Genomic DNA, 13,324 nt, shown 5'->3' on the forward strand with positions numbered 1-13,324 from the left:
ATATTACAATGTTAGAAGAAAACTAGTACTACGTAATTAAAGTGTTAAAGACATATTCCTTTTTGTATTCTATATTTCGACGTGTAGCCTACTTTTCGCAACTGTAAAGTTTTTCCAATGATTGAGTCGACTTTGCAGATGTTTTCCTGTTCAAAATTCGTTTTACTCGTTGTAGATGAAGCACAAAACACGTTAAAAAAATCACCAAGCGGATTTACTCGGCGGGATAACAATGAAAGACACCCTAAAGAGAAATGGTCGTGTCTTTCGAGAATGGTAGAATAGTACTCCTGTCGCTTTAAGAGTATTAAGCATTGCATGTGCATTTAGACGGAGAACGAATGTGACAGACGGAAAGAGAGGGGGGAGCAGTCGCTGACATTCGGAGAGAGCGACGTGGGGAAGAGCGAGGAGGAGACGAAGAAGGACGAACAAGACGGGACAAGGGAGAATTAAAGTTACAACTAAATCTGCGAACGACGATGCGTAGCATATTTTTTCTTACATTTATATGAGAATTGTTTTTATACGCAGTAACTCTTGGCAGATATGTGTACAGTCTCCGTCCAGAAGAGTAGCCATCTAGTCTGCAAACAGGCTGCCGAATTAAACCGTTTCCAATAGTTTCAGCCACCACAAAACGAGGGGGACCAAGATCCTGGAAATATTTTTAGGGAAAAAAGTAGTGGCGACTTTATTTGGACTGAAAGGCAACGGTGATAATCTTTTGGCGAATGACTCAAGTAATTTTGGCATATTTATTTTTATAACTGAGATACAACTGACTATAGATAAATTTTCACACGATATCATTTTTGCATAAAAAGTAATTTCTCAAATGTGCCAAATGCCGTACTAGTTTGCTAAACGGTGAAAATAGGAAATTGATCTGTTACATTGTGAAAGGCCGTTGTTGTAACAAGACCAAAAAATCAAGCACAGAATAATCAAAGTGTGTCCAAATTCATTTTCTGAGCTCTTTGAGGATATTGGCGGACTATGGCGGCAGTAACAAGCCCGGAAACAAACCCCCAACCACGGGTGTATTTCCAAACGCCTCCTGGTACCGACGAGTCCGAAGTTCCAGTTCGGAAGCAGGGACGTGTGACCGTCAAGTATGATCGGAAAGAGCTCAGAAAGAGGTTGAACCTGGAGGAGTGGATTATCGATCAACTAACGGATTTATACGACTGTGAGGTAAGTACGGCAGTCTGATGTGCCGAATCAGATTAGATTTTCCGTACAGACCGAAAGGTTTTATCGTGTCGTTTTGTGTGACGGGTTTGGAGTATGCATGTCTGAATAGTTTATATGATCACTTTTATAATCAGTCTGATCACCGATAGCTGTTATCAGCATTTAACAAGATATTTACGAGTATTAACACCTGCCCCTCCCCTCTTTTGCTCCGCGTTTTATTGTCTAGGCTACAGTACACACAAACTGCAGGTCAGCTCTATCGGGGAGGTCTGGGCATCCCACAATGTGGCACATTATTGGACATATGATCGTTTTGTAGTGGCATTCGTTAGGAATCATATATAGTATATAGGTCATTACGGTTTACAGCCTACTTAAGATAAAGAGAGTGGTACACTGTCGGCCAGGCGAGCACGTCATATGGTTTGTGCGTTAAGCTGGACTTTGACATTGGCTGATTTGCAGTTGAAGATTCAGAGTGACGGCCACACTACCAGCACCCTCTGGACCCATTCATGCACAAGCGTATCATTTCAAATACTCATTAATCTGCACGAATTATCTGTCTCAGACGAGTCGTTTCAACTAGATGTTAACGTGCGCGGTCAAAGCAGGCATATTCCCCGAGGATCACACAGGTCGAGGGGGAAAACCCTATTCCAGATACTGCTTGGTTACATTGCAAGGTGTACGTACACCATTTTTTATTCATAGGTTCCAAGAAGGTGGATACAGGTAACTTCAAATGCGGTCGACATTGCTTACAAGGTACTCTGTATATATACTCTGGTTTAAACACTGATTAGAAGGGCCAGAACGTTCAGCAGATTTCATCAGGTGTGATTTATAAGGCTACATATATTAAACACTCTTAGTGATGGCCGTGGTGATAGCGGAGCAGCAAAACGCGCATTGAGCGAGGCGCAGCACCAGCTGTTCTGTGACAAAAGAGCACGTGGGTAAGGCGTTTTCCACCCCTCCCTCACGCTCTCTCCGTGGGCTGCACTGTGTAGTACAGAACTGACATCATCTTTCTACCTAGCGATTTTCACCGCATTCTCCTTTCCTCGGCCTTTCCCTCTCCCATTTTAGTGGCCCTTCTGAAAAAGTTATTTATATTAAAAAGTAAAATTCAGAGTGTTAAAAACGCATTGGGGGTAATTAAATCACAGACATTGGAAAATGTATGCTGGAGTCCAGGGAGTTTCCAATCAAACCTCTGTGGGGCTTTGTACCTAAGAACAGAGTAAATGTAAACTCTCACCTCAGTTTGGAACTAAAAAGCCCTGCTGCAGTTAGATTGAACAACCCCTCTAACTGTTATCCAGGGACACGTTGCATGGGAACTTGAACGAGCTGCTTTCTCTCTGCAACATTTCTGCAATGCTATAGTACCATTTGGGCCCTGAGACCCCATCCTCATGTGACAGAAAAATAGTAGACACAGCCATTGAGGAGGGAGGGGGGATGGGGGCTGAGAGAGGGAGAAGGGAAGTGTATCAATAGAAAAGCAGAAGAGGTAAAGGAGAACATGGGTGTACCTGACATGCTTCAACATTGTACTTCCCTGTATAGTTTGTACTGTCATCCAGTAGCAAGATTAAGGTCCTCATTCCTTTTGTGGAAGCACCCATCTGGGTGATGCACAGTAGGCATTTCACACTAGGATGCTGATCACACATCAGCTGAGGTGTGTAGGGAGTGAGTTATGTGGCCAGTGAAATGGGGGGGTGGGATCAGTAGAGGGCAAGACTGGGAATATGGCCAGGACTCTGGGGAAACCCCCCTGTTTGCTAAGTGCCATGGGTTCTGTGACAGCCGGAGTGAGTCAGTACCTGAGTGTAATGCCTCATTGGAAAGTCTGTGCCTCGTACAGCACAGTATCCCCATCACTGCACTGGGACATGGGTGTTCTGCTTAGCACAGAAGAAAGACTGCCCCCTGCTGGCCCTCCAGCACCACTTCCAGCAACGGCCTGGTGTTCTTTGGAGGTCACTCATCTACAGTATATGTGGTACAAACTAAGTGCAGCTAAGGACCGTGTCCAAACTTGCATCGTTGCAGTGGCTCCAGATGATAGCCCAGATACAAGCAATCCCAACACAGATACAGAGGGCAGAGCTCCCAGAGACTGCAGCAGCACCAGCACCCGGTGGTTGTGTGAGAATGTTGCAACATTTATTTTGCTTTATGGTGTATGGCTACTAGTTAGAGTGTGGAGGGTTACCTGGCACAGGTGAGGATCACAGTGGACTGTTCCACTGGGTCATAGGTTCCTGAGGCGACAGGTTTTCGGCTTGCGCTCCTCAACGGTCTGAGTCAGGATGGAGTGTGTTGGTCCAAGTGTTAGCTTTAAACCACTGCATGCAGTTTCATTGAAAAACAAAGCTAGCTTCAGTGAGTCCTTAGAAAAGGTCAGGACTAAAATCAAGATCATTTCAGTACATGGTGGCACTTAAACTACATTAAATATGTTCTGCTACTTGGTGTTCAACTGTCAGTCTGTGATAATGATTTTGAAATTTCATTCAATTATGTTACATTACATTACATGCATTTAGCAGATGCTAACTGAACAAAAAATGTCTGTTAGCCATCTGTTTATTGGGAATGTTGGCTAGCAGAAGAAAACAGCAGAAAAGGTAGTGTGCACTTGTGTATAGTGACCACTGATGGTAACAGATTTGAAGCAGATCCACCTGGTGCTGCATTTGAGGTTCATTGGAAAGTGTTTATCTGTCCCTGTTTCAGGTTGGTCTTGTGTGCTCCGACCCTGAGACTTGCTGAGCACAGTAACGGTTTTGTCCTTCGCAGAGAACAGCTTTTCAGAGTGCAGCTTTGCTTTGCTCTGCTTTTGCAAGAGCATTCAAAAGTAATATCAAAGGCCCTTAAATGCAAATTGGTAGCATCTGTATTGAGTTTGTATTGGGTTTATTTGTCACACAAATATATCCATATTTGGCCTTTGAAAGACCTTTTTTGTTTAAGTCTCTGAGGCCAATATGATAGCGGTGTCACTCCAACCTGAAAGTAAGGAGAAGACAGGACGAGCATGTCGTTGTCACTGTCTCGTAGCATGGTGCAGGGCGCGCTGTGGGAGAGCTCTCAGCAGCTGAGCCTTGCGAAGGGGTTAAGTTCAGCGAGCTTTCCGCTCCAGTAACGCGGTCATCCTGCAAGATCTGAGGCAGATTGGCCCGGGCTGTTCCACCTCTCTGTGGAGGGGTAGCCACCAGAAACACGGCGGCTACAGCATGCAAAACACATACTCTCACACATGCGTGCGCACTCTCACACTCACACTCACACATCACACACACATATATTTTTACACACACTCTCTAACACATGCACACATATACACACCCACTATAATACATGCATGCGCACTCTCACACTCACACTCACATATTTTTACACACACTCTCTAACACATGCACACACATACACACCCACTATAATACATGCATGCGCACTCTCACACTCACACTCACACATCACATGCACATATTTTTACACACACTCTCTAACACATGCATACACATATACACCCACTATAATACATGCATGCGCACTCTCACACTCACACATATATACACACACTCTGTAACACGTGCACGCTCACACAGCTACATATACACACACTCTAACACACGCACACACACTATAACACACACATGCACACACTCACACACGTATATACACAGCCACACACTCACTAACACACACTCTGATACATATACACTTCAACACAAATTTTCAGTATACACGTAGGCGCACGTACACAAAAACACATTGTAATACATATTTGTAACACATACACACTCCTCTGGGTTTTCAGTCTATATACAGTATATATATGTTGTGACAGGATAAGCCTGAGAGGGTGATTCTATGGCAGGGGAGTTAGGGCTTCTCACAGATAGCCTGCTTTACAGAGTGCAGTGGAACGGACAGGACCTATAACCATAAAGCCCGCATTCCACAAAGGAATTAGCCTGCTTAAAGTTAGCCATAAAAGCAGAACCATTCCAATCCTCTTTGACAGGAGCGGGCTACCTCTGCTCTGTAGTGCTCCGCCCCAGTCACTGGGACCAGTATTGCACCAAGGTCTGTGAGATTGAGTGGCACTCTTCCCCCAAGAGAGCAGTGTGATCTCTCTGCTCTAACAAGCCAAGGTTATAGTCCCAGAAAGCTCTGAAAACATTGTGGCTTCAGAGCAGACTTCCCATGTGGAACAGGGAACAGCTGAAGAACAGTGAAATCAGCAGCACAATCTAATAAGTCACCTGTTCCACTGTGGTGTGATTTGAGACAAAATTCGGCTCTGAACTGTGGGGGAGAGAGGTTGTTGGGGAATCCTTCTGGTGTCATATTCAGGGAAATCCCAGTGGCGGACCAAAGCGTATCGGGTACCAAAACGAGATGCCAATGGGTGTCAGCGCCCTTGGCAAGCACTTCAGTCTCAGCACTCCTGTTTGACCCTTCCCCCTGCAAACGATGACATTAGCCATCGACATCCACCCTCTGCTTTCAGCATGTTGGCAGTCAAGGTGCCTTCCAAGAGGCCCGGACTTAGTTGCGAAGCCTCATGGATGTCCTTGGGCCACACGTGCTCCTCTGTGTTATCAGGTATCTCACATGTCTGATGTCAGTAATGCTGGATAATGCTTACCGCCGTATCAGCTCACCTTTAAACAAGTGGGAGCCCACATAAGCAACTCAAGATCAAAGGCTTTACAGTTATCAGACAGCAGTCAAGCAGATGATTTTGCAGTGTGTATCAGTGTACTGTACAATAGATCATCTTTCATTACAAGAGATCATCCGTTATCTTAATTACCTGCCAGCACCTGTTCCACCTACTCTCCGCCAGCTCTGGGATCTTTCACCTTTTGCTAAAAGGAGTTCATCTAAGTGGCAGGAGAGTGACCCACAGTTTGAGCCAATCATCATGTTTAGCTCAGGAGAGCAAAGTCTTTTTATTGGGTGATAGGAGGCAGTGATTGACAGCACACGGTGGCTCCGGCCATTATAAGGTTCATGAGGTCTGTCCAATCACTGCTGTAGTTAACCTTTTACAGCTCAGTTTGAGGGTCTGTCATGCATTTTCTTTATGTGTTTAAAGATAACGCACATTACAAAGACATCTACAGTATGACCAAAGGGGTTATTGCTGGTCTTCCATTTCACATAAAGTAGTTGCATTAATAAATACTCAAGGATGTGCAATATGGGCTAAATATCATTCCCTGATAGTTGTGACCTTACAGGCATTTTAACAGAACAAAGAATTTGGGTCCAGGTTTTCTTTTTTTTTGGTCATAATTCAATGGAAGTGGGGCATCTGTAATGGAAATCGGCATTCGGATATAATCTTTATGATCTTAAAATGCAAACCCAATCCACATTTAATACATATGTTCTATTTTTATTTCTATTATGGACACTAGCAAGCATAATTTTTTAACCAGTATTCACAATACTGTCTGAACCCAGTATAGATCCATATCGCAGCATACAGCTATAGATCGTAGACAGCCCACCTCTCCAAATGATGGCCTAAGACAGGATTTAACCAACAACCCTCTGGTGCCAGACCATTGACCTGTCAATAAAATTATGTCATTAAAATAAATTAAGTAGATTTATGTTATTAAGTGAGAAACGTAAGAAACTGAATAGCGTAGATAGGACACAGTCTGAATAACACTGTCTGGCACAAAATGGCTGCCACACACCCAGGTGGGTGTTACACATCTGTGATGTTTGAGGCGAGTCACCTTCACTTCTGACTTCAGCCCCCACACTGAAAAGCTTTGCAATCCGTGAAAGACATCACACCCGGAGAATATAACCCATCATTATTACTCTGCTATAGTTATAGTTTAGCACTGAGGCTGTTGCCGTGCTGGGGAGCTCTATGTGGTGTATGATAATGCTCACTCTGCTGTTAATGCCCATTGTCTCTGGGAGCTCCGTGCCCACCGCCCCCCCTGCGAGGGTTAACTCCGCTCAGTACGCAGGAGGAGCTGCGGCTGTCAGGTTTAGCGCTGTTAAAAGCTGCAGGCGGATGATAAGGCGCAGGCAGCGGGGCTGGTCTCCTGTAAGCGCAGGCTGCAGCATACTGTAAGCCGCTGAAGTCAGCTTGGAGCTGTAGCCCTCTGTGCTTGTAGAGGCGTTTGATTAAGTCTGGGCATTTTATTGCTTTCCTGTTGGTTGCATTAGTCACACTGACAGGCAGCAATTGGTGCCCACGTGTTGTGTTGGAAGTTCCACCCTGTGGTAGATCAGTGACTGATTTACTTAACACACAGTAAGAAGCAGAGAGAACCCTCAACCTCCCCACCCCCGAAACACACACAGGCAGAGGTGCACCCACATCTCTCTCTCGCATATACACACACACACACACACACACAGGCACCCATGCATGTACGCACGCACACATTAACTCTCACACACACCTCTATACACGCACACACACGTGCACTCATACACATGCACCCATGCACACACAAACAGTGTACACAAGACTGTACACACAGACATGCATGTATACACCCAGACATGCACGCAGATGTGCGTGCACTTACACACACACTCATACATGCAAACACATGCATGCTCACACACACACATGCCTGCATACAAATACTGAATGTGTCTGAATGTGTCATATGGATACTCACATAAATGCACATGCACACACACTCACACTCAGTCATTGCCTTTCACCCTCCACAGTCTGCATTGAGCTACTTTCTTTTCAGTGTGAATGCGGCTCTCAGTGTGTATGTGTGTGTGGGTAGATGCAGGCTTTATCAATGTGGCTCTGTGTGTGTGTGTGTGTGTGTGTGGATGAAGACTATCAGTGTGGCTGTGTGGGGATGTGGGGAGCTATGTCAGTGGGGCTGTGTGTGTGTGTGTGTGTGTGTGTGTGTGTGTGTGTGTGTGTGTGTGTGAGTGTGTTTGGGGGGACGGGAGGGGTAGCTGCAGACGCAGGTGCAGTGACAGCTGGTCTGGAGAGCTCTAAGCTGGGAGGGAGCAAGAGGAGGAGAGAATGGAACAGATCACTTGGGAAGAGAGTGAGAACTGAAGGAGAGATGGAGGAGTGGAAATCCTGCCTGATTAAGCTGTGCTCTGGTCTGACTGCACAGCCAGGTTTATGCATGGCCTGTTTACAGGCTTGGTGGAGCCTTGTCTGGCCTGATTCATTTATAGTGTGTGAGGACTCAGAGGGAGCCAACAGGAAGCAGCCATGGAGAGAGCAAAGCCAGGAGCTCCATGTACTTCCTGCCCCCCAAATGCTGATCTGGGATCAGTTTACCTAATCTTAATCCCCAGCCCCGAACATAAACGGAAAAAGATGCAACTGGTCTGGGGTCTGCGCTTGTGGGGAACAATCCATCTGCCCCCGGCCAGGAAGTGAGAGTTTGTAGTGTTGTCTGCACAGACACCCAGCAAGGGCTCGGCCCATCCTGTTATGGAGAGAGACAGAGAGAGGAAGTGTGTGTGAGAGAGAGAGAGAGAGAGAGAGAGAGATAGAGAGACAGGGAGGGAGAGAGTTAGAGAGAGCGATGGGGGAGGCAGGGTGAGGGGTTTGGCTGAATGGCAAGTGTACTGAGAGATGTGCCCAGCCAAAATCACCAGAGCAAGGCATTTTCAGCCAAAAGAAGATAGGGAGAAGAGGAGGAGAAGAGAGAGAGAGAGGGAGAGAGAGAAAGAGGGGACAGCTGGTGAGACAGAGAAATGAAGGCTTAGGATGTGAAAGAGGGAGGGAGAGAGGGGGAGGAGACAGAGAAACCCAGAGAGAGGGGAGAAAAGAACATGATAGACACTCTTAAGTGCAGTGCAGAGTCTCAATTCAGTATTTGTCCACATTTAAATAACTCTAGCTGAACATTATGAGAAGGGATTCAAGTGTATCTACAGGTTAAATTCACAGAGGTTTTCTCTAGCTAATAACATTTTGTCAGCTAATAAGATTTTGAGGGGTGTATAGCAATGATGTAGTTCTGCAAGTGTTCCTGTCAAACAAGAGCCAGTAGTGATGTAGTACTTTGCTCTCATTTTTTTATGCGGTGATAAAACATATGGAAAACATATTTCTCCACACATGACTTGTGTGTCGATAAATAGAGTTGAATATTACATTTTTGCAACAAGCCGAACAGAATGCAGTGGAATGTCAATCCCACACAGTATATCGCCATGCCAACACAATTAATGATGATACTGATCTTCAGATGTCATAATTAGATGTCAGTCTCTAAATGTTAGTGTTGAATAAAAAGAACGCCCTATCTGGGAAAATGTCAGCTTATCAGTTTATCAGCAATTGGTGAACCTCTGTGGAGTATCCTGGTTACATTTTACTCGAACCCTTTATGTCAGCAGTGCGATATACCAGTCACAAATGACTTCACTGTACAGAGCATGTGGCCTTGTTATAAGTTCTCTTTGAGTTCTCCTTCTATATACATCCTTTGGCATGTGAAAGAGAACCAATAACAGGTTTAGCCGCTGGACCCCACATGGGCCTCTCACATTACTAACCAGTTAGGAAAAAGTGGCCCAGCATGCTGATATTAAAAATGGCATCGGCAAGCCTTTGGTGGGGAGCAGCTGAAAAACTTAAAATCCTCTGTTAGATGTCACTGCTGACTTCTGTCAGAGTATTTTTTGTCTAGTCTGTTGTTATAATGTATTTTAAGTACAGCTACATTGTAAAGCACTTTGAGAACTAAGCTGAAGGTAAGTTGTTAATATGTAATGCTGCTGCATTTAAGTATTCATGACTTAAATCATTGAAATAATGAGGTGAGGGCTGCCACCTGGATAATCCACAGCCCAGAGTTAAGGTTGCAATGTCTGTTGGAATTCAGGTCATCTAAGACTAAGCATCAGTGGATTTTAAACAAAACAAACACAGAAAAGCACTTGAAAAATGTCATATTGCATTTTCCTCTATATTAAATTAAAAAGGAGGTGCACTTATGATAGTTCTGCAATGGGGATGGCAGTGGGTGGCTTTATGAGCTCTGACAACCAGTGTGATTGCTCAGTTGGTAATGATGCTTCATGTCTTTCGGGCCTCTCCTTCTACCCTATGTGTATCTGTCTCTGACTGTGGATGTGTATGTGTTTGTGTGTGTCAGGAGGAGGCCATTCCTGAGCTGGAGATCGATGTGGACGAGCTGTTGGACATGCCTACTGATCGGGATCGGGCTAACAGAGTCAAGGTACTGTACCGGACAGAGAGAGGCATCGTGGGATAGCGGGAGACATTTTACAAAATGAGCACATCCACTCGGTTTCAATGAGTAAGCGTGTGCAAGCGCTCTGCAGAGCTCTGTATTGTCCTGTTCCGCTGTGAGCTGAAATGAATCGCACAAGCATTTGTGTCACATGACTCAGGTCGACCAAATTTGCTGCAATTAGAAGCTAACAAGGTCCTGTCACATGATGAATTAACCAAAATGAGCCTGTCACATGACTGCGCCTCTCCTTCCTCTTGCAGGACCTGCTGGTAGACTGCTACAAACCCACCGATGTAAGTCACAGACTCCTTCCCATTGCATCCTCCTGAGTTCACTTTCCACAGAAGTTTGACAGCTAAAGCGGCTTCATGCGTGGATAATTAGCATTTTTGTTTACAACTCTCAAACACACGACCCCACCAAACAGTGGGCTCTTTGTTCATATGGCTCTGATTGAGGCTGTATACAGTACGATAAGACCCGCAGTTAAACATGGCCTTTCTGTTCACCACGTAATAAACAAGCTGCCAATTTGTGTGTGAGACTTGAGTGGAGGGTAGTGGAGTGCAGTTCGGCTCAGGAGAAATTAAAGGTGTACAGCTATAGTGAGACTTCTTGTGTTTTCTTCTGGTAATGAAGTGGAGATGACCCTTTCAAAAACCTTTGGCATTTCATATTTTAAATAAAAATGTTCAGGTTTGGCACTACATGCATTTTTTATAGTGGAAACTAGAGAATACTATTCCAGTCACAGCTACACAGATAAATGAGACGATTAGAAAAATGGGAAGCCTTTCTCAGTACAGAGGAAGCTGCCTTTAAGCCGCCTTCAGTTCAGTATGAAAGGGCACCTCAAAAAACCTAGCCAGCTCCACCCCATATTTTAAAAGCTGGCTTTCTCATAGGTAGTGTAAAGTAAAGGTCGTGTAAGCTGGCTCTCCTGGGGGGTGAATGGAGCATGTGGATTGATGAGATGATGTATCTTCAGATGATGCAGTACACTGAGCCACTTTGAGACGGAAGTTTTTTTTTAAGGCATTTAAAATGGCATCTGAGATTCTTTTGTGGGTTCCTCTGCCCCAAAGAAAGAAGCTGTCAGGCTTGCAAGCTGAAAATGTGTGTGATGTTTGCCTCTTGTTCCTCAGGACTTTGTGGCAGAGCTGCTGGAGAAGGTCAGAGGAATGCAGAAACTCAACACGCCCCCAAAGAAGGGAGAACTCACCCCTTAACCCCTGACCTACGAACCCTGACCTCCCCTGGCCAGGGTGGGAAATGTGGGGACGTCCTCCTCTCCCACAATCCCCCAGTGTCAGGGGAAGGGGGGAGGGGAGGGCAGAGTTTTGGCAATCAGATCAGTTCCACTACAGGGTCACTGTTCCTCATCTCTTTCTTCCATTTCGGGCTTTATGGGGTTCAGCTGGGCTCTTACACGGTTTTTATTCTATTTTATTTAAATTTAGCTGCATACTCTACGTATGCACATGCAGTATAGTAAAGTAGCATGGTTTTAGGGCATTGTGTTAGGTGTAATGTGTGGATGCAATTCAGCACTGTGCAGCCCCATAGATCAGACAGGGCAAAGACATTCAGTACAACCAGATGGACAAGAATGAAGTGGCCTTTTAATAATTCATATCTTTCCTACATTTACCCCTTTAATTATGGTTTATGGTGGTGGTAGAGCAAAGGGTGAAGAGCTTTTGAAAGCAGGTAGGACAGGTTCAGTTATTCATTAGTAACAAGAGGGGTCAGGGGTCACCTGCTGTTCACAGCATAGGCCTCATACTGTCAGACATACACTAATGCTGTTCCCTAACACTCAACACCAAAGCTACAGAGACCCTAGAAGTAAAACATTTTTTAAAATGCACAACAATGAACACAGTGCTGTCAGAAAGAGCAAAACATTTGATATTTAAGTAGTGAATCTGAAATGTGAACAGGTGTCATCTTGCAATTTCTAAATTTTTAATAAAATGAAATGTAGCGATTTAACTTTTTTATGTGTTGTAATATCGAATTTAACTGGATCAATACTCTGGGAAAGAGTAGAAAAGAAATTGTTTATCTTAAAATAGTTTCTCTCAATTCTAATTAAGTGCAAATGTTTAGAAATGTGAGTGCATATACATGTACAAAAGTATGTTTTGTAGCTTTTATATTTATGCCCTGAAAGTGGTATATTTCAGCTTCTTACAAAGTGCTGTGGTTATGTGAGTAAGCTGTACAGTACCATCATAAACCATGAGTCAATGGTTTATGTAAGCCATTTTACTTCAGGAAACAACCACAATATCCAGTAAAATCACACTGTAATCATAACAATAATAATTAATAAAACCACCACTTCCATATGGTGCTGTAGCCCCACAGATGGTGCAGTTCGTTTCCATGGCGCCACTCAACATGGCAGTGGTACGTGGGAACCAACGATGATTTAATACACACTCAACACACTACATTTGCCCTCACACCCAAACCGAATCCTGGACATTGCACTTTAGAGGTGAGCATTACACTTTGCACTCAGATATTACATGTTACAGTTTAGACCAGAACATTACACAGGAGATCTCGTGTGCATAATCCCAGCCTTATGTGATCCAGTCCAGTTCAGCACTGGGCAGTAAGACCTGATGCAGCTTAGTCCGGCATAACTACCCACCAGTACAGCCCAACACATACAGTACCATCAAACCTAGTCCGGTACCAAACCTGACACCCGATCCCTAACTAAGCAATCCCAGTACTGCCAAACATATGGCCTTCCGAACATAGGACCACCTAATCTAGTCCAGTACCGAACATGAAATTCTACCCCTAACTATGCCATCCCAGGACTGCCAAATATATGGTCTTCCTAG

The 13,324-nt window shown here is 44.6% G+C and overlaps 1 protein-coding gene across 2 annotated transcripts; it reads left to right on the top strand.

The window, feature by feature from the left end:
* Window positions 1-370: 370 nt before the first annotated feature.
* On the top strand, window positions 371-12,342 carry LOC118775268 (protein phosphatase 1 regulatory subunit 14B-like). Of its 2 annotated transcripts, XM_036525095.1 has the most exons (5): window positions 371-743; window positions 977-1,197; window positions 10,359-10,442; window positions 10,721-10,753; window positions 11,606-12,342. In XM_036525095.1, exons 2-5 carry the CDS (start codon window positions 1,000-1,002, stop codon window positions 11,687-11,689), a joined length of 399 nt encoding a protein of 132 aa, XP_036380988.1. In that variant the 5' UTR covers window positions 371-743; window positions 977-999; the 3' UTR covers window positions 11,690-12,342. The 2 variants fall into 2 exon arrangements, with proteins under 2 accessions (XP_036380988.1, XP_036380987.1); XM_036525094.1 differs by having other exon boundaries at window positions 371-1,197.
* Window positions 12,343-13,324: the final 982 nt, after the last annotated feature.

This window comes from Megalops cyprinoides, chromosome 3, assembly GCF_013368585.1.
Source record: "Megalops cyprinoides isolate fMegCyp1 chromosome 3, fMegCyp1.pri, whole genome shotgun sequence".
Taxonomy (NCBI): Eukaryota; Metazoa; Chordata; class Actinopteri; order Elopiformes; family Megalopidae; genus Megalops; species Megalops cyprinoides.